This window comes from Coturnix japonica, chromosome 2 (assembly GCF_054131305.1).
Source record: "Coturnix japonica strain WE chromosome 2, WE-NBRP24, whole genome shotgun sequence".
Lineage (NCBI taxonomy): Eukaryota > Metazoa > Chordata > Aves > Galliformes > Phasianidae > Coturnix > Coturnix japonica.
The window spans coordinates 55060264-55082478 of NC_140664.1; the positions used below are offsets into that span (position 1 = coordinate 55060264).

General features: G+C 42.2%; 2 protein-coding genes across 3 annotated transcripts in view; one reads left to right on the plus strand and one right to left on the minus strand.

Moving 5' to 3' along the window:
- Positions 1-434: 434 nt before the first annotated feature.
- Positions 435-15026, minus strand: EXOC3 (exocyst complex component 3). 2 transcript variants are annotated; one of them, XM_015855176.3, is made up of 13 exons: positions 14941-15026; positions 13316-13500; positions 11237-11456; positions 9795-10476; positions 6782-6899; positions 5917-6042; positions 5661-5761; positions 5148-5258; positions 4300-4450; positions 2870-2992; positions 2072-2233; positions 1756-1883; positions 435-1141 (listed from the first exon to the last, which is right to left on the minus strand). In XM_015855176.3, exons 2-13 carry the CDS (start codon positions 13457-13459, stop codon positions 970-972), a joined length of 2238 nt encoding a protein of 745 aa, XP_015710662.1. In that variant the 5' UTR covers positions 13460-13500; positions 14941-15026; the 3' UTR covers positions 435-969. The 2 variants fall into 2 exon arrangements, 1 of the variants encoding a protein (XP_015710662.1); XR_014943445.1 differs by lacking the exon at positions 4300-4450.
- A 1366-nt stretch (positions 15027-16392) lies between these two features.
- LOC107309909 (dynein axonemal heavy chain 5-like) overlaps positions 16393-22215 on the plus strand; it is a 140147-nt gene continuing 134324 nt past the window's right edge. Inside the window, exons 1-6 of the mRNA XM_085539832.1 lie at positions 16393-16476; positions 16747-16933; positions 18333-18457; positions 20575-20763; positions 20868-20942; positions 21703-21789. Coding sequence (XP_085395958.1) covers positions 16771-16933; positions 18333-18457; positions 20575-20763; positions 20868-20942; positions 21703-21789 — 639 coding nt within the window. The 5' untranslated portion in view covers positions 16393-16476; positions 16747-16770. The remainder of the gene's footprint in view (positions 16477-16746; positions 16934-18332; positions 18458-20574; positions 20764-20867; positions 20943-21702; positions 21790-22215) is intronic.

The window sequence follows — 22215 nt, forward strand, 5'->3', positions numbered from 1 at the left end:
AGCCGCCCTCCCATTACCATACCTACAGCAAAGCACTAAACCATATCTCGTAGCTCCTCATCCAGATGCCTCTCGAACACTGACAGGGATGGTGACTCCACCACCTCCCTATGCAGCCATTCCAGTGTCTGACCACTGTCTGAGAGATAAAGCTCCTTCTTATATCCAATCTAAACCTCATCTGGTACAACTTGCAGCCATTTACTCGGGTCCTGTTTGTTGCCTGGCAGAAGAGGCCAAGCCCCTCCTCATCACAACCTCCCTTCAGGAAGTTATAGAGAGCAATAATGTCTCCCCTGAGCCTCCTCTTCTCCAGGCTGAACAATCCCAGCTCCCTCAGCCGCCCCTCATAAGGCCTGTGCTCCAGACCTTTCACTATGTAAAAGTTCATCCCCCCCCTCAGCCAAAACACAGCACACACAGCAGAACATGGCCATGGTCCAGCATTTTATTGAACAAGTGATGATTCGTGTGCTCTTTTTAGTGAATCCACAAAGACATATTGTACCTCATGCTGTTTTTAGCTATTTATTTATTCCCTCTACAGTCCCGTGGCCAGGAAGCTGGCTCCATAATTAAGGTTTTTGCCATAAACTATTTTACACCCAAGTAATTACATACACCAAGTTTAACGTGGGAGTGGAATGGGGACATTAATGTACACCCAATGCTGTGCCATGGGACGATGACTCTAGGACAGCAATATACACCCAGCACTGCCACAGCCGTGTTATTTTCAGTGTAAGTATCTTTATACATTTGCAATGCCACATTTCACGACTCAAAATGTATTTGCTGACAGCAGCATCAGCACCTGTAGAAATCTCATTATATTCCACATCTTCAGAAAGAAACAGATCTAGTGTGCATCGAATGTTACTTGAAATAGCACTGCCAAACTTGCCCTCTAATACTTCACACCCATCAATCCCACACCAGTGGGATCCCACACATGAACAGAGCTGTCCATTACTTAAGTAGTTTCGGCACAGTTAGAGTAGGAACTGTAATTTCTTTAAAAATTGGCACGTAGTTTGGGTTGGGTTGGCTTGGCCCTTGATCCAAAGTCTCGATGATAGTCTGCTTCATATCTCTGCTGGCATCTCCCCTCACCGTCAGCAAAGCCGCAATGTGGTCATCCCTGCCAAAACGCAAAGGTAAGGCTGGCATTAGCTCTTGCGGAAATAATACTGCATTGGAAATATCACACATCATCCTTCACTGACTCTAATTCATAATCAGATCTCGAGTCACAAAGAACTGGTGTTTCCAGCTACCTATAAGGCACTATTTTTGACTACGCTTAGGAATTTAAGATGCGTTTCATCCTCCCGAGACGCAACAGGAATATTCCCATTATTCCTTTGCCATACCAGTGAGTACTTAAACGCATATTGTGCCCCGGTGACACAGTGGTAGGAATGCCACTTTGCAACACCAGAGCCCGGGTTTGAATCCCCCCTGTGGCGCAAGTGGTAGAAGTGCCGCTCTGCTACACAGAGGCTCGAATCCCGGGGGTTGGACTTGATGATCTCTAAGGTCCCTTCCAACCCACATGAGACTGTGACACTGTGTGATACTGTGTTATACCTCCTAGTCCAAGACATGTACGTTTGCGATTAGCATCATTTGGAAAGAGCATCTACATTTCCAAATATGATCGATATGAACATATTACACATTGTTTTCAAATTATCCCACTGATAAGAAGAAACTGTATTACCTCTTTTTGACTTTGAAGGCAAAGAGAATTACCTGATATCTGGGTATTTACTGACTAAAGTTGAAACTTCCAGATAGAGCAGGGAAGGATCGGTTAGTTTGATAACCTCTGCAATAGCTTCAATGATATCACAGAGTCCTTCGGTGTCCTCTCCAGATCCCTGGAAAATAGTGATAAAAATAATAATGACGATGCTGTTAAATTCCCTCAGTAGTGGAAACTTTAGCCATTAAGACAAAAACCTTTGCAAACTGTCATATTAAGGCTCTTTTCTTCTGCATTTCCCTATTCCTTCCCACCCACAGATATCATTACTAAGTTAACATTGTTGTTGAAACAAATACTTACAGATGTGAGTTTCTTAAACAGAAATCTGAACTGTTCTGCTTCTTTGATCATTTTTTCTGCACCCTCTTTTCTCTCTTCTGCATTCTTGAAAGAGATGCGTTTCAACATGATGGCCCTGATGTATTCCACAACCACCCTTCGATGGGCCTCCATGGTCATCGTCTGAAAGAAAGAAGAGGAGCCTTATGCCAGTGATAACTACCAAAGTCCCCATTCTGTGCAATGATTAGGCTTTGAAACACGTTGTTGTGCTTTATATATGGTTTATATATGGTTTATATATGGTTTGCACTAATACAGATAGTATATTAATATAATATATTAATTTAGTTAGGTACTGGAATAGGCTCCCCAGGGAGGTGGTTGAGTCACCATCCCTGGATGTGTTTAAGAGCCGTTTGGATGTGGTGCTCAGGGATATGATTTAGTGTAGGGTTGTTAGAGTTAGGGTACTGGTTAGGCTGTGGTTGGACTTGATGATCTTCAAGGTCTTTTCCAACCTGGGTAATTCTATGATTCTAATATAATATACTTGGAATGGCTTCAGATATTCATGATGCTAACAGATGTGAAAATCTGCTCTGTTCACATGGCTTTTAAAACCTGAACTTTCAGAAGTAAGTTAATCAAGAATGTTTTAATTTGAGGGAAAGACACATCCTACTTAGTGCTAGAACATCAATTCACAATTTCAATGCCTGTGTTCCAATTCTCCATTCCACACAGTAGCCATAAAAGCCAAACCAAAAGGACATTCAGAGTATATTAGCGAGGTACCGTAGAATATTTTGCACCTACCTTTTTATAAGGCTTTTTTATTTTTGCAAAGTCATTAAAGTAATCCTCTACAGTGACACAAATAGTTCCCACAGCATTAGACCCCAACAACCACTTCTTCGTCATCAGCTCATTCAGATGGGGCTGAGAAAATAACAGAATTGATGAGATGAAGGTTTTGACGCTTTTCATCAGCTCAGTGCAATTAAGAAAGATAAAGAAACAATTCCAAGCGTTACGTATTGCTGAATTACATTCCTTCAACAGAACAGCTAACACAGGAAAACAATGCTGATGGGCTGTCAGAACTAGAGCTGCCATAGAGTGCTACCTTGACCTACACACCAGTTGCGCATGTAAACCAACTGCACTAACCTAAGCATTTATTTCACAGGAGTCTCCAAAATCCTTTTGGATTTTCTCTATTTAAACATCTATGCTGAATAAAAAAAAATAAGGTCCAAGAACAAAATTTCCTCAGGAGGACAATTCCAGTTTAACACAACGCACCTTTTCACTGTTGCAAGAATGAGATTTGGTGCTCGTTCCCTTGAGCTACTACTGGCTATGCAGGTGTTCCTGTCCATGGTGCTACATGGCCTATGTTCTTTATGCCTTTCCCACAACTCTGTAACATACAATTCCGATATTCTCAACACCTACACAGCTATCTTGTTTCCTCTACCCAGTGAAAAAACTTTGTGTATTGAAGCGTTGTACAAATGCCAATGGAGACACAAAGCTTCAGGATAAATAATTCAAAGAGCGCTGGGTTGAGTGCCTCTTCTTAATTAACTAACACAGTTAACAAAACATAAAGGTCTTGCTGAAGAGCTCCAGGTTTAGAATAAACAGTGCTCCCACATCTTGCTTACTGTGAATCATTTCAAAACATTATTCACAACCAAAATACTCAGAACATGTGTTTTCATTCCACATCTCTCTCATTTCTCCACCTTCCTCCCTGCATTTCCAATTTCTCTTAACTATACATAGCCCTCTTTTTTTGTTTTGGCTTTCTTTCCCCCCTTTTTTAGGGGGATTCTATCAGAAGCCAGAATTCCTAAACCAAATTTATCAGTTAGCAACTGACAATCTTTACCGTCAATGAGCAATCTTAATGGCTTCCTTATGGCACCTGTACAAAGACAGCAGCTTATCATCAGTAGCAAACAATTGCTACAATGCAGCTGTGCAACTACTTGACTGAGTCCACTCTCCTAAACTATATGTATATTCACTATTTCTGAAAGGATCCCATTAAATACAATCAAAAACCCTTTCAGTCTCTGACACCCAAACTGTACCAACGAGGTTTCCTTGCGTTTTGCTAGCACACGTTCAGCAATCAGGACATTTCAGACCTACATCATTCCTGTATTATTTTTCCTAGGAAATAATGCTTTTTGCATTTTTGTTTTGGTTTTGTTTTTGAGGAAAAAAGTTCCAACCTCTAAATCCATGAAGACTTCATCTAGCAGGCTAGAGCATCCTTCTTTGGCAATGATGTCTAAAATCGCATCCATGCTTGCATGACTGCTCGATAATGTCTCTTCCATTTCAACTTTCAAGTATTTTCTTTTCAGACTGATAATAGATTCTCTGTGACAAATAACAAGGCCTTTCATCATCCACTGAAGAAGACGCATTGCTACTAAACGTTCCGAGTGCACGAACAGAAACAGACATACCAGTCTTATTTTTGCAAGGTGAAACAATGTTTTCTGCTTGCTTTGGAAGCCTTAAGTGACTCCTCAGCATGATTTTCCAGTGACCACACTAAGTTACTTGTATGCTGGTTAAAAAACATAAAAACTACCGTTCATCTGTAGACTTGAGTATGGCAGCAGAAAGAGATGAACGAGACTGGATTGCCGAACTCTGAAATGAAGGACTTGTTTTTGAAACGTGAGCAATGAGGATTTCTTTCTCCTGCTTTAACATTCTGAATAAAGTCAACTATACCCTTAATGTCCTCCATTTCATCCACCTTGATCACAGTGCTTGAAGGTGGACTGTGAGAGAAAAAATGTAGGAAAAGATCATTGGTCCCGGACAAAATGAAACAGATATCTGTAATTCTGAAAGCAGAGTGGCTTTTCATGGGTGAACGTGATTTGGTTTGCCAACAGGAGCAACAAGGATTGCTTCCTAAAACGTTAAATACATTTAAACCTATTGGCTTTCTGTGGGCAGCTAAACTATCTCACCTAAAACCCTCTTTGCATACAAAAATCCAACGAAGCCTTGGGAACACGTAGTATCACAAATTAAATCTAGCAAGAAAATACAGACTTACTTAAAAGTTTGACAGTTGTTGATGACTGCAATCATGTATTGAACGTAGCACTGAGGATACTGGCGATTTTTAAGATGTTCTTCTTTGTAAAACTGTGCTTCCTCTTTGTATCTGTGACATATACAAAAGAATTAACGTTAATCAGACACAAAACCTGTAATAACTACACACCGTAGAATTAAATGCTCCATAAGGACATGACATTTATCTTCAAGTATTTTCAAGGGCTTGTTGCTCATGTGGTGCTTCATCTTTGTTTCTCTTTTTGTTACGAGAAAGAGTTATTAGCTTAAAACATCAAAGAAAGAGGAACTGACTCCAAAAACAAAGAGGAACTCATAGTGCCACTCACCAACACAAAGCTTCACTGGTGAAGGAAGGAAGAAAAGAAAACTTAAGAAAAGCTTCATCAGCACAAAGAGACAATGAAATAAAGAAACATCCACAGGAAAACCAAGCAATGAAGACAAGTGGAGGCAAGATAAAGGATTTATAGTTTTTAAATTGTTTTACCTGGTCAGAAAAGAATTCATTTGTTGAAGACACAGGAGGAGTACCTTTGTTTTCAAATCTTCATTTATCTGTGCAGCTACCTGAAGATTCTGCTCAAACATCTACATTAAGAGAAAAAGTTGAGTTGTAAAGGCAGGCCTGCCTCAATGGTAAGTAAAAGAGAATGGTCACTGGCACCAATTTTATTTAAACAACCAACCAACCAAAAACTCCTCCTACAGGTTTTGTTTCCTAGAATAAACAAGTTTTCTTATACCTGAAAGACAATAGCTGGGAGCGTAGTCTGATAGTACCCATCTTGATCTGCTTCTGGCTCTGTTTCTTTTACCCAGTCTTTTTTATCTGTCTCCAATGCTTTCCTCAGCCAGCCAATGATGTTAGACTACATCAAAAGAAGCAACCAAAAGAAAGCAGAGATTGTTTAATCCAGCACTACAATTAAAGGAAAATAAAATATTGCAATATTCAGAATAGCAGTCACAGAGAAGTGCAATAACCGATAACAAGATGTGATGGGCATCAAGTCCAACTGGTAGCAGTTGTTCTGCGTGTTTTAGTATCTAACAAATTAAAGCAGCTAAAGACCTCCCTCCTCTGCTTGGCAGAGCTCCCAGACTTAGGAATACAACTGAACAAGAAAAGAACAGCCAGTTCAAAGTTCCACATACTCCAATAGCCAGTCTAAGATGCAAACAACAATGTATGATCAAAGCAAAATTCATTTAAAAGCCTGGCAACCACATACTGATTCCTTTGCCCTGTAGCTGGCCAATTTTTGTGACTTAGTTTTACAAAGATGAAGTGCCACCTGCTGCAAACAAGACACAGCGCTTTTGTATTTAAAATGCACTTGAAAAGGCACGTGCAAAAGGAAATGTTCTGCTTAGGCAGCTGACAAGCATTAAATGAAGAAGACTGGCAAATGTGTCCCATGAGCATCCTGATTACCTTGAGAAGATCACATTGGTATCAAATGTAATATATGAAGACTTATAAAAGTAAAGGCACCAAGATCACGTTTGTCACTATTTTCTTCTGATGGAAGTACAGCACTTTGAGTACTAAGGCACCTGTGTGGCTATACATTTGTATGAAGGAATCTTTCAGTTACTACTACTTACAGTAAGTGTTGACATGTACTTGCTGAGAAGCTCATCTACCACATTTTGCGAAAGCAGAAGATTCAGAGAATTTGCATCCACTTCAGGAGACAGCTCTGAATTCCCCATCATCTCTGTACTGAGTTTAAAAACAAAATAAGACACAACACAACATTTCAGAGCAGCAAAGGAAAATGAGATGGAAGTTAAAAAACTACGTCGCTTTTTTGGTATGATCACAGTAGGGGGAGAATTTTCACATTCTTTGTACACGTACTTATTGCCACTATTAAGAACTTTATGGAACGGATGTAAAGCTAGATGAGAGAATAGGATCTAAGGCAGTGAGTCAGCACAGCAGTGCTTCCACATCACAAAAACCATTGCAGCCCTACAAATGTACTCCAGCTTATGTGCCCCGGTGGCGCAGTGGTAGGAATGCTGCTTTGCAACACCGGGGCCAGGGTTTGAATCCCCTGTGGCGCAAGTGGTAGAAGACTCTGATACACAGGAGGCTCGAATCCCAGGGGTTGGACTCGATGATCTCTAAGGTCCCTTCCAACCCGCACGAGACTATGATACTATGATATCTGTATGCTTCATGATGTTTACTTATCACTAAGAAAACAATACAAATGTGTTGTCTGTGAAGGCATAGAACCCAGTGCAACTGAGCCCTTTCCATTTGTAATGTCATCCTGAGGTGCAGGAAAGGAGACTGTAGATATTAAGGGGCTCAAGGTTCTCAGAAAGCTGAATCCCACTCCATCACTGTTCACATAAGGAAAACAAGTAATAGCAGGACCTGTTCTAGAGTCATTAGCGGTAAACGAGAAGCTGGTTATGGCATTATGCTGTATTAGAAAGTATTTCTAATCTCATTAACCACCATTTTCTTTACTTCAGGAAGCCACAGAAACATCAAACTTGTCTTAAGGCACACCAAATGAAGCCATAGAAGAAAGAACACAGACCCTTATTTCCAGTCCTCAAAGACTTTCAATAAAATACTCCTTTCCCAGTTGTTGCAAAGGAAGCAATAACACAACCCTCACCAGGAAGCTTCAAACCACTGGAAAGGGTTACTTCCCATCACAAAACATTCACAATTAAGTTGAAGTTCCAGTCAGAGTTGTATTCCCTGGAAACTAACACAGGAGAACTTCTATTCTGCCTTTCATGGGAGGCCTGATGCCAACTCTGCTGCATCTTGTAAGAAAGGTAGTCAGCCTTAGGACATGGTACAGATATACAGCACCATGCTTCCCATACATTAGTGTGAAGATCGCTGACACTAACTGCAGCAATGCTGCTGAACTCTCTTCTCAGCAGTTTTATCAACACTTTATTGTAGTATCTAATAAAATGATATCATGAATATGGGCATCATCAGAGTCTTACGCAACCGAGGCTCCTCCTAAAGCACAGATTAAAGTGGTGCTCGGAGATATGATTCAGCAGAGGGTTGTTAGATTTAGGGTACTGTGGTTAGGTTGCGGTTGGACTTGATGATCTTTAAGGCCTTCAGCTTTTCCTGACTTTTTTTCCTTGTACATAGTTTTTAGACTAAGAACTGTCTCAGTGGAACATCAGCCCAAGGCTGTGAATGAAAAACCTGGGAGCAGGATTTCTGCCGTGCCCCCATAGGAAGAGGGAGTCACACGTTTCTGATTTGCATTCATTGCTTCATTCCTCTGGCCTTCTAGTAATAATGAAGAGAAGGCCAGTGAACTGAGCTCCTTTATCTCATCAGCTGCATCTCAAGTATACCCTCCTGGCCTATATATTAAACATGCATTAGGGGCTGCTCCTGGGTGTTCACTATAGGGAAGAAAAGCAGAAGAATGTCACAGCATGAAGCAAAGCAGAGTAAGCCAAAACACATCTTAAAACAGGTTATAAAAATGCCCTGGGACAGCAGTTCCAGTAGTTCCAACCTATTTGCTGAACGGTGCTATACTCTAAACCTACCAAGAGCTCCATCTGTTGAAACAGTGAGATCAAATAACTGAAGACGGCAAAAAGCACACATGGTGCAGACTCTGGGTCACTGCCAGCTATTGAGAAGAAGGTTAGTCATAAAGCACAACAAGCGAGCAGCACTTTTTCCCAAATAAATCAGTTGCCTAGTAACTATGTGTCGGCTAACATTAAAACGCTGCCTTTTGAGCTGCTCTATCAGGAGAACAACGGGACGGACCCAATCCTTACATTACTTCAACATATCACAGCACTCAAAAGACACTAAGAGTCTGACAGTATCACAGGAGAGACATGAAGAGTCTGACAGTATCGCAGGAGAGAACCTATGGGCAGAAATTCTCCTAAAGAAATAAACTGTTGTGAGGTTCCAAGATAAAATCTGGAGGAAGTAACTACATTCTTTCCATTTAACAGACATGAAGCAATACTTCAACAGTCCCACGCTCTGCAAAGGAGAACAATAGAAAGCAAACAATCACACTCATATACTGGGGCTGTGCCCAATGAAAAACATTTTGCTTCACACACACAAGCTTTTCATCTCCTCTGCTCTCCCCAGTTCTTCACCGAGTGCTGCACAAACACACTGAGGCTGACAGCAGCTCCACAGTGGTCTGGAACTGCGTTTAAAGCCTCAAGCTTATAAAGCAACTTAAAACCATGTGCTAGAAAACCTGGAGAAGTCTTGAGTAGCCTCAAGAAAGTAAAAGGCATTAACAAATCTCAACAGTCCTTTACTATCATTCCACTTCTTTTTTATGTATAAACAGCTGTATCTTCACAGTATCACAGTCTCATGTGGGTTGGAAGGGACCTTAGAGATCATCGAGTCCAACCTCTGGGATTCGAGCCTCCTGTGTAGCAGAGCGGCACTTCTACCACTTGCGCCACAGGGGGATTCGAACCCAGGCCTCCAGTGTTGCAACGCGGCATTCCTACCACTGCGCCACTTCTTTATCTTCTGTTAACAGACACACAATTATTGGTACACAGACTGTGTGGTATATGCTTATCCTCAACTTTTCTCGCAGAAAGGTAAGTGGGACTTTACCTTTTGTAAGTATTTAAAACCCAAGTGAGAAGGCTAACAATCTCATTTGCTTCCAGATCCTCTGCAGCGAGCTCCTGCATGCGGGTGGACAAAGCCTGATGGTACATGTTTAGCAATCGTTTGAAAATGTCATAATGTGGGGGAAAGCATTGATCCAGCAGGGTTTTAGCCACTAGAAGGTCATCGAGGACGTATTTCCGTATGATTTCTAGATGGCGCACAAGCCACATTTTGTCAGATTCTCTAGTATCCGCTTGAGTGCCTTCGATTCGTATGCTGACAGTTCTTTCCAAAATGTTGAACATTTTCTCCTTCCATTTCTTTGGCCTGCCAGGAGGAATGAACCCAGTCTGTTTTTTCCGGTCTAACATGCGCCTGTCGATTTTTTCTTCCCTTTCAATTATCCTAACAACAGAAACAAGCAAGGTCGGATCTCGACGAACCGTAACGAGAGATCTCTGAACTACCATCCACAACTGCTTGGCCAGCTCCTCAGAAAGTTTCTGCATATCCCCAAAGTACGTATGGATGAGGTTCATGTCGTGCGTGTTTTTGCTGTCCATGCGATACTGCTCATACATCAGGTTATCGCGAGAACACTCCAAATCCATCAGCTTTCGATGAGCTTGCAGAAGTTCCCCTCGCTCAATCAGATCTTGAGTCTCCCTCACTATCTCTGGAACTGCAACGAAGGCAAAAAGGAAAAAAGAGGGGGAAATAGATCAAAATGCCAAAGATAAACTCAAGACATTATGAGTGCTCGGAAACAAATGGGAAAACAACATTCAGTATTTAGATTAGATTAGTGTAGGGTTGTTAGAGTTAGGGTACTGGTTAGGCTGCAGTTGGACTTGATCTTCAAAGTCTTTTCCAGCCTGGGTAATTCTATGATTCTATGATTTAAGGAACAATACAGAATTGGATTAGGATTCAGTGGCAAGAAGAACAAAAAATACTTGCAGGAAATGTCGCCACAAGAATGACAGGCAGTGCTAAATACTGGCAATCCAATTAAACAAAAGGCTCACTAAGACAATTACAATCATTAATTATGGTGAAAATCATTTGACTCGTTGTAAAAAAACATTTGGTTCCCTGAGTGGGAAGTTACCATCGACTCTACTTTGTAACAATCTCAGGGGAAACACTTCACACTCAAAGTCTGGCAGGATACTAGGAAACAAAAGGCTGCATTCAGGTCTCAACTGCATTTGTGTCAGTAAATTATAGCAACATCCCTGAAACAAATTAACACTGGAACATACAAACATTCATTGCCGTTAGCTGGATGTTACTTCAAGTAGAAACACAAATCATCCTCGAGGTTCTTAACTGCTGTGTGAGAAAGACTTGTAGGGAATCTTCTGTACCTTCATCTGTATCTTGTACCCCTTTGAAATGCTTTAAGACTGCGATGGATTATATAAAGAACAGCAAACTACCTGAAAAGATGTTTTTGAGATTTTCCACAGCAGCTGCCAGCTGGCTGTGCTGGACCACAGCATCCTTAACGTCCTTGAGGTTTTCAATGGTGTTGATGCTCTGTCTCCAGTCTTTATTGACATCTATCAAAGACTGCTGGATGTCCTTTACATCATTCAGTGCATTGTGCAGTTGACTTAAACCCGTCCGGACTCCATCCAGCTGCGACTGGATTGCTGCCTTAAACGCAAGCAAAAAGACAAAGAAAGAACTCTCACATTAATCATAATGCACTGTAAGTAATATTCGGTCCATGTAAAACAAGCAGATTGACAAGGCGACTACTAGATTGTTATGACATACGGCAAGGCTGTTGATATGGCTCTCTCTTGTGACAGGTAGTACTTGATTCTTCAAATGGGCCATTACTCCTGAATATCGTTTCAAAGTCTTGACACATTACTAACATGTGTTACAAAGCACATGAAAGAAATCAGACCACATCCATGTTTTAGGTAGCTATCTACTTAAATATGCAACTAAAATGAAATCAGACAGGAGATAATGAAACTGGAAATAACAGAGTTCAAAAGACAAGCCAAAACCAAAGGCAGCAGTGAAAATTCCATTGCTGAACTCAAGGACTTGAAGCAAACTGTAAAGGAACGAGGCACACACAGTTTAGCTCAGCACTGGCCATAACTTTGGCTGTACATGTAAGGTCAAAAGGCCTGAGCTGTCACGGGTTTGTTTTTGCCTGTTATGAGAAGCCAAAGAGGAAATCCTGGTAGCTATGAACAACATTTACTGTGTTTTAAAAGTAAGGGGAACGTCCCAGGAAAATATGGTTGATCTTAAGCCACATTTGTTTACGTAATTTGAATTACCATAGACTGATTTTACTGATAAAAATGTATTTTTCTGAGCTACAACCTACTATAAGGAGGATCTCAGCATTTACAAAACTCAAAAAGTTGTGTTCAGACATTTATGGTCTGGTGAAACAGCCAGAAGATTAATAACTTCAGTGATTCATTAACATACAGTGAGTCAACAATCTGCACTTAAACTGGATTCTTAAAGCATCTGGTCTACCTGCCTCCTCTCTTGTTCATCAGGATCCACTGTCCTTTCCTGTTTGAAAGCTTTCGATTCCTTCCATGCTCCTTTCAGTGAGGTTCTTAGTTTTTAATCCTCAGATGGATACTGAAGAGTTACTTTTACAGCTCTTTTTCATCTAAGAAGCCTGCTGGTACCCTGAATATAACTGCTTATAACTGGGAAGTCATCGGCATTGGTGTACTCGGCATTGGTGAGGCCTCACCTCGAGTACTGCGTTCAGTTTTGGGCACCTCAGTACAAAAAAGACATTGAGGTACTGGAGCAGGCCCAGAGAAGGGCAGTGAGGCTTCTGAAGAGCTTGGAGAATCAGCCCTATGAGGAGAGGCTAAGGGACCTGGGGCTGTTTAGTTTGGGCAAAAGGAGGCTGAGGGGAGACTTGATCGCCCTCTTCCAGTACCTGAAAGGTGCTTACAGTGAGAGTGGGGCAGGTCTCTTCTCATTAGTGACAAGTGACAGGACGAGGGGAAATGGCCTCAAGTTGCACCAGGGCAAGTTTAGGTTGGATATTAAGAAGAACTTCTTTACAGAAGGGGTATTTAGGTACTGGAATAGGCTCCCCAGGGAGGTGGTTGAGTCACCATCCCTGAATGTGTTTAAGAGCCATTTGGATGTGGTGCTCAGGGATACGATTTAGTGTAGGGTTGTTAGAGTTAGGGTACTGATTAGGCTGTGGTTGGACTTGATGATCTTCAAGATCTTTTCCAACCTGAGTAATTCTATGATTCTATGATACAACATTTGCAGGCTGATAGGCTACACTGCAGGAGGGAACTTGTCTGTGAATAAACTGTACAAGCTACAGGTCATGAGAACATCTGAAATGCTTGAACAAAATTTCAACAGGATATAAAACATTTGCTCACGTTAGTTTCAAAACTTCTCTTTCGCAGTCAGACCAAAAATTCAAGTCCATGTTTTAAAGCTGTCTGAATGAAAACACAGAAGGAAAAGAAAAAAGGAAAGCTCATTCTGTGTACCTTGAGTCGAGCTTCCACTGAAGCCTTCTTACGAGCTTCCCTCCTGCGATACTGCTCCACTTTATCCAGCTGATCAGGACGCTGAAGCATTCCAGCCACCCTCTGAACAGCAGTTGCAACCGCTTCCCTATCTGTTTCCTCCATGGCTGATTAGGACCTCAGAATGCCTTCATCATTCAACAGCGCTGAAAAGAAACGTAACTGTTTTAGAACATACGCTTTCACTCGATGGCTCTCTATCTATTCAAACTATGTAACCTAGGGTACGTTTGCCTATTAAAAGGGGAATGAGAGATGCATATAGGAATGTTGTGGATTCCTCTCCCAGAACTTAAACCTGTTGGAAGTGAAACATCTAGAGTCCCCCGGCAGTAACTCAAATCTGGTATCAGCAGTGGAGAGAAACATAACCATGGAAGCTCTAAACTTGAAGACTGAACTACAAAGCACTTTTGTTTAGATTTTTGATGGAAGGGCCCTCAAAGCCCACCCATCCCCACCCCCTGCCATGGGCAGGGCTGCCCACCAGCAGTTCAGCTGCCCAGGGCCCCATCCAACCTGGCCTTGAGCACCTCCAGGGATGGGGCACCACAGCTTCTATGGGCAGCTGTGCCAGTACCTCACCACCCTCTGAGTAAACAGTATGAGCAGAGTTAGGGCAGCTTTAACACACACAGCCACAACTCGGGCAGCCGACGCACCTCACGCAACCTTCTGATTACACGGCGACGTGCTGCAATGACTGGGCCATTTCACAACCACCAACCGCTCACACAGGAAGAGCAAACTTCAGGAACCCGTGCCAACTTTACAGAGGCTGTCAGCCGTCACCACGAGCAAAGAGCCAACAAAACCAATCACAGAATCACAGAATGACCCGGGTTGGAAGGGACCTCAAGGATCATGTAGTTCCAACCCCCCTGCCTGGCAGGGCCACCAAACATACACATTTACTAGATCAGGTTGCCCAGGGCCCCGTCCAACCTGGCCTTGAACACCTCCAAGGACGGGGCATCCACAACCTCCCTGGGCAGCCTGTTCCAGGACCTAACCACTCTCCTAGTGAAGAACTTCCCCCTAACATCCAACCTAAATCTTCCCTCTTTTAACTTAAAACCATTTCCCCGTGTCCTGCTATTGTCAGCCCTTTCAAAGAGTTTACTCCCCTCCTGGGTGTAGGTTCCCTTCAGGTATTGAAAGGCTGCAATGAGGTCACCCCGCAACCTTCTCTTCTCCAGGCTGAACAAACCCAACTCCCTCAGCCAAACCAAGCCCGGCGCTTTAGGGAAACTTCCACAGTCAGCCGAGCAGACACGAGCAGCGATACACGGCGGGTAGTGCCAGGCCGCGGGCTGTGCAGGACGCATCCCCTCACCACACAGCGGGCACGAAGCGCAGCGCACCCGGCTCCCTCAGCCGCCACAGCCCGGCAGGTGCCCGTAGGCCGGAGCCCCGCCCCGGCGAGCCCGCAGCCGCCAAGCGCCCTCAGCCCCGAATTCCTGCGCCACATCGGCCCGGACGCTCCCTCGGCACCCTCTCGGCACCCTTTGGGCCCCGCCATCCCAGCGGCTCCTCGGATCGTTCCCCTCCCGCTTCCCGCTGGCCGCTACCGGCGGAGCGCTCACCATGGCCGGACACCGCGGTACCGCTCACGGGCTGCAGCAGCCGCCCCTCGGCACGGCGCTGACAGGCGGGCAGCGCGCATGCGCACAACGCAGACCCTTGGCGTCACGGCCAAGTACGCATGCGCAGGGGCAGCCCTCAGCTCCCTCGCTGTTCGGGAGGAGGGCGTGCGCCTTGCGGGGCCTCACCTGCGCATGCGCGGTGTGCTCAGCTGCAGTTCACAGTCACAGAATTATTTTAGGTTGAATGTTAGGGGGAAGTTCACTAGGAGAGTGGTTAGGCCCTGGAACAGGCTGCCCAGGGAGGTTGTGGATGCCGCGTCCTTGGAGGTGTTCAAGGCCAGGTTGGACGGGGCCTTGGGCAACCTGATCTAGTAAATGTGTATGTTTGGTGGCCCTGCCAGGCAGGGGGGTTGGAACTACATGATCCTTGAGGTCCCTTCCAACCCGGGTCATTCTGTGATTCATTCTGTGATTCATCAAGGTTGGAAAAGACCTAGAAGATCATCCAGTCCAACCATCACCAATACTTCCCAGTACTAAATCATATCCCTCAACACCACATCCAAAACGTTGGGAACGTCCGTGGTGTTGTTTGCTGGTGCTGGGGAAGCAGTTGTTAATGCGTCTTGAGGTGAACTCGGTTTTACACATCACTTCAATAAATGAAATGCAAAAGCCAACAGGACGAGTCGCTTTCCTTTTGTGCAATGCAAAACCCTCTTGTGCTGTGCTGGGGTCTGCTGTGGGCTCCGGGCTGCTGCTTGTTTGCAACTTTGTGTCACATAAAGCCTCTATAAAACATGTAGGAGAGCAGTTAAATCAGAAATTTGGTGGGAAACCAAAAAAAGCAAAGCCCCAAAATGGAGGCAAGCTAACACTTTGCTATAGAAAGGGAAAGGGGAGCTTCACAGAAACCAAGACAAAGGGTAACTGTAGATAGTTTACATTTAAAAGGGCAGGGAAAAAGGGAATTACAGACACTTAGTCAAAAGAAAACCAGAGAAGAGGGCAATAAGGATAAGAAGAAATTGTCCTGAGACCTCTGACAAGAAGAAGGATTAGATACCCCCGGGCAAGATGATGCCGACATGGGAGAATGATAACAGCAGATAACACCAAGAAGAAAACAGAAGAATTTCACCCCAAAACAACGGCAAGGGTCGCAGGGAACGGGGTCACTGGGAATGAGGGAATGGGGCCATAGGGAATGTAATGAATACGTAGTCAAACTGAGGAGGAGACTATTGATTATGTATTAGCTTGACCTATATCTGTAACACACTTTTCTCCTTACGGTGGGCAAGTTTGGAGGAGCTATCCCCCTTGCACCAGGGTGTATGCGCATCGCTCATTAAACACACCTGCTTTATAACTACTTCGTGGTTATGGAGTTTGATTCCGCAAGTCAGTGCGATGGTGTCCCAGCCCGGCAGCTGCGTTTGTGTAGGGGTTGCCATAGCAGCTGAGGGCAGTGCCGGGCTGGGAGCGAGCACAGAGCTCAGCAGCACATAGCCTGCAGCGGGGGGACCGGCAGAGGTGGGTGTAAGAGCGGTGATGCAAAAGCACAGGCTGCATAGGGAGGTGGGGGGGTCACCGTCCCTCCAGGTGTTCAGAACCGTGTGGATGTGGCACTGAGGGATGTGGGCAGTGAGCACGGAGGGACTGTATGATCTTAGAGGTCTTTTCCAGCCTTAATGACTCCCTGATTCTATGACTGATGGTGAAACAATCATAACACATACTGCCAGTGTGATTGGTTGTTGACAGCATCGCTTTACACAGTCATTTTCTGTTTTATTGATATAGGTCAGTTCTTGAGTGGCGTTGGAGATGGAGGAGACTGTGGGAGATGAGGCTGAGTTCAGGGGGACAGATGAGCTGCACTTCTCTCCTGATCTCCCTGTGCAGCAGGAGTCAAAGCAACAGGGGAGATTGCTGCTCTCATCCAACACTGACACGGAACTCTGTCCACCTCTCATTGTTCTAAAAAAGGGTAAGCGAGAGTAATGGTAAGTGCTTTGGAGATGGCACAGGGAAGACCTCATTGTGGCCTTCCAGTATTTGAAAGGAGTGTTTAAACAGGAGGGAGAACAGCTGTTTATGAGGATGGACAGCAATAGGAACAGGGGGAATGGCTTTAAAGTGAGACAGCGGATATTTAGGTTACATATTAGGAGGAAGTTTGTCACATGGAGGGTGGTGACACACTGGAACAGGTTGCCCAAGGAGGCTGTGGATGCCCCATCCCTGGAGGCATTCAAGGCCAGGCTGGATGTGGCTCTGGGCAGCCTGGTCTGGTGGTTGGTGACCCTACACACAGCAGGGGGTTGAAGCTACATGATCATTGTGGTCCTTTTCAACCCAGGCCATTCTATGATTCTATGGTACTTCCTGTATCATAAGAAAAAAATAAAATAAAATCCAGGAACAATATGAGCAGCTGATTATTTAGTGGAATATCATAAATATATACCACTTATTCACATAGGTTCAGTGGATACATGCATTTATGAATGTCCCAGTGTAGAAACCACAACATGCACTATCCAGCTTTATGAATAAGTACATTTAAGTATGTGCATATGCATATTTTTATATTTGTAGGGCCAAGTGTAGTGCTAACTCCAATCCTGTAACATAGTTCCTAGTGTTGAATCATAGTAATGGGATTAGAACAATTTTTCTGGAATTAAAATTAGTAATACGCTATAGCATAGTATACAGTGGGGCATATTGCATGACATCTCTTCTCAAAAATATCAACAGTGATAATAGATTGAATAGCTCAAAGATTATTGAGCATGGCTCCTCAAGGACATTACCATCTCCTTCAGTATTTCTGGCTGTAACTCATGGTCTTAGGTCCATTTTGCTTAAGAACTCTCCAACCTCATCCTCTTCTTCCAGACCAGGGAAATACTTAAGCTAACCAGTGTGCCCAGGTGGCCAAGAAGGTGAATGGTCTCCTGGCTTCCATCAGAAACAGTGTTGCCAGCAGGAACAGGGAAGTGATTGTCCCCCTGTACTCAGCTCTGGTGAGGCTGCACCTTGAGTACTGTGTCCAGTTTTGGGCCTCTCACTGCAAGAAAGGCACAAGCAATGCAAGTTTGTTACACATGAGCCTGGCTATCTGAATTTAGATAGAGGAGGAATAACTGGATGGGAATAGCAGGTGTGAAAAGTGATAATATTTAAATCTGTGATTTTTTCTGAAATAGATTTCTTCAAGCTAGTACCTTAAGTTATTGGGCTTGTTTGTTATATCCCCATACCCTATCAGTAGGTATTCTAGGTTTTCTTTGCAATTGATAAAAGCCATTTAAAGATTCTCCAACAGTTTCTAAAATTTTCTACTAAAGCTCACATATTCTACATCACTTCTTTTTCTCTAGGCACAAAAAGTAAATACCGTAGACTTGGAGGGGTCCTAAAGACAAGGAACACTGAGCTGGAATCTACTGTCACAGGATCATCTTGGACTTCTGTTCCTCTGGCAAGTGTATTCACTCTAATAGAGGTGGTGACTCAGCTGCCTTTTGCCTGTTAAATTTTCTCCTGTACAAGTTGCTTTTGAAATTATCATTGACAAAGTTAAACAAAGTTTGGCCTTATACTGGAGTTCACTTTATCTATTGACTATAAGGAAGTAGAAACACTCAAAAGCATATAGTGGTAGGCCATTTATTTTCTATGCTCTCAGTATGTGTTATTGTGCTTTTGTTTTATAGATTTATTTGTTATCTTTTTTCTTTGCTAAGATGAAGATTTATATTAAGAATACTTGAATAATGTCATATCAGTAGCATCTTAATATCTCACATTACTTTAAATGAGCAGGCTTAATTTGTGGAGGGAGTTGAATCCTTTTCACGCGTAGTTCTGAGCAGGCTTAATTAACTGAAATAATTCAGATTATATTAATTCTTTCTGGATCCAGTCACAGTCTAGCACAATTGTTAGTTTATTTTATGCTGCATCAGAGTGTTTTTCTCCCCTGTACAGTGGAAATAATACAAGCATAATGTACAGTTGAAATAGTACAAATATAGCCAGAAATAAATAGCCAGAGGGTAACTAAGGAAAAGGACTCACCAACTCTGAGGTCTTCAAGATAGGTACCCACCAGTGTCAAGACCCACCACAAAAACTCCACAAAGCTGCAATCTTAGAAAGAGATGCTACCTTAGTGGTGGTCAGCCCTTAAATGGGATCTGGGAGAGGTGGAGTCAAGCTCCACCCCTTCTGGGAGCACAGCTGAATTACCTTCACCTGTGCTCCCACAGCTGACTCACTCATTGCTTGCCTCAAATGGTTAATCAGAGGTTCAGGCTGTGAACAATTGTTTCCCTTACACTCCCCTATGCTGTGAATCAGAGGTAAAACATATTCTAAAATGTGGTAGCTGCTTCTTCTTCTTCTTCCAGAGAGAACTGCCACCAGAGAGAGTAAAAGCTGCATTGCTGTAAAGCTTTTAGAGAATTAACAACAATAAGCATGTATATCCTTGTTATCTATAATAATTTTACATTATGTAATGTGGGATTTTTTTGGCTTTTGCTGAATAACATTTGACCTGGGGGAAAGAGAAACTAAATACTGCCTCAAAAAAGCCAAACACAAGAGATCCAGCTGTTAGCATGAGGCCCAGAGATGATAAGAGACTGACACATATGACAGGAATCTGTAGAGGAGAAGGAACTAAGGTGGGGCTTATGGAAACATCAGAATGGTACTGACCAACAGTGATTGATGTTTAGGTGTTGGGTTTGTTTGTTTGTTTGATTGATTATAAACAGTTCTGTTCTATGAAGAGGATTGTTCAACTGTAGTTCCCAATTGAGAGTACTGGAAAGCTGAAGTAATTTGTCATTGTTTTTCTCCATTAAAGACTGTGAGTTACAAGAACACTCTAGGCATTCCAGGCACTCGCATTACTGGGAGCTACGTGCAAAGAGGAATGCTTAGCGTAGTGATGCTTTGACCCAAATCTTTTCTTCTCTGTACAGCTTCCGAAGATTAAATGCTGTTTTAAAAATATTAGTTAGCATATTTAGTCTGTTCACACTGTTATGAAGACTTTAAAAAACCTTTTGTCTGCATAAATTTTCTTCTTTACCACTTTTCTACTAGCTATATGTACTTCGTACATTAAATGTCAATTATTTATTTGTTCCAGTGGTGACTGATTCTATAGTGCATTCATTTTATTTTCCTTTCTGAAATAATAACTTGATACTGTATGTTAAAATGCTGAGAGGGTAGGAGTGGATCTGTTCTCAGATCTGGAGTACGGGCATTTAGAAGTTTTGAAGCTAGATTCATAAAGCTGTGATTTGAATTAGAGCCATTACAGTGTCAGGATCCATATTTGATTCTGAGGTCCTGTTCTGAAGTTTCTGTGGTAACAGCTGTATGCTGGGAAGTAATTTTGAACTAACAAGTTAATTATTAGTGATTTTTAATAAGTAATAGTGATTTTTATTTGTGCTTTCTCTTCCTTTGACATAATCTTTTACTGATCCTGCTTGAAGTAGTTAAGAAAACACCTTAAAGATTAACAATAAAAACCACTATCCTTAAATGCAATATAAAATAACTGTGGGGAAAACTCTGTAACAAACCTTTATTTTCTAGACAACTGCTAAGAAAAGTATAGTACTTTCCAGTGAAACTAGGAAAGAGCTTGCTAAGCAAGCTAAAGTCACCAAAGAGGAGAGAAGAGCTCAGATAGATGAAAGACACAAGTATTTGATATCAAGGTTATCAGATGGAATAGACTTAAGTGAGCAGCAAGTGGAGGAGGCCATTATTTCTGATGACAAGGTAAATATTTATTATCATTAAATTATTGGTATTAAATACCTTGCCAAATTTTCCAGTTCTTTGAAACTGCTTCACAATTAATGCTGTTGTAATTTTCTTTTTAGTTTCAACTTATAGAACAATTCTTTGCTCCTAACGGACTTAAAAAGTTACTGTTCTTTTACCAAGAAGTCTTGCAGGTATGTTTCTATTATTACTTCTGCAAAAATAGCATTTATTTATTTATTTTTTAATCATATAACTGTGGCATAATTCAGGAAATCTTAGTAGAGACTTTTTTTCTCTCTTTATGCCAAAGAAAATGGAAAATAATCTTAACCTCATTCTTTAGATGCTGCCATCTTGACCTGTATGTAAGCAGGAGAATGCCCTGTGGCATTGTTTTATACTGTTCTTGTTTACATAAAAAGTATCATAGAAATGGCCAACAAAATATGAGAGGCACGACTTCTCTGAAAGAAGGTTCTTCATTATGATACGTGATTAGAGATGCAGGCATAAAACAAAATTTATCCATGTTGTTGGCAGGATCCAATTTATGGAGTTCCTCCAAAATCTTGCTCACAGTTAGACCTTGCAGACTAGTCACATGACTCTTTCTGTGAGACATCTAGTTTGTTTCCATGGAGGAAACTGCTCCATTAAACACTTCATATTTGCTTTCATTATATATTTTCTTATTCTTTTTCCCTCTATTATTTTATTTATTTATTTATTTATTTATTTATTCTGAAATAGCAGGATGAGGAAACTGTTTACTTGGTGCAGTCAAATTAATGCAAGGCTTATTCCCCAAATAAATCCAACTTCACAATTTCTGCCTGGGTAACACTGATTCACAGTGAGCTTAGTTATTATTCACATATTCAAATATGATAATGTATGTCTATAAGGGTAGTTTTTATTGTATTAACCTTGTATTTATAATCCAATTGCTAGCAAACATCACATGCTTCATTGAGGTCAGATGGGTCAACCAACAGTTTCCTTCAGAAGAAGTTATTTCTTACCATGGGTTCTACAGAGGTATGGTTGAAAAATTCCTTAGTTGACATTGGAAAGGAAAATGGGGGTAGGGGTAGATTACTGTAATAGCTCTGCAGTGTTAAAGCAACTTTTTATAACTCACGTTCGGTATTCGAGAACTTAGTTCATGTTCTCCCCACATTTCTTAAACTGAGATTGGAATGTAGTGAAGCTGATCTGGAAAGAAGTGGTACTGATGGATTTTGCTGTCTCGTAAGAGAGAAAGTCAAATAAAACCTTGTTAAAAATTGCAGGTCTCAACATTTTTGTTGGTGTGCCGAATGTGGCATCCCACCTTTTCAGTGCTTTTGTATTTCCTTGTATTCGTGCTATAGTAGTGGTTCTCTCTGACAGTAGTGTTATTCCTTTATCTTAATAGAACATAATAATACTGCACATTATCCCAAAAATATGTTTATTAGTTAT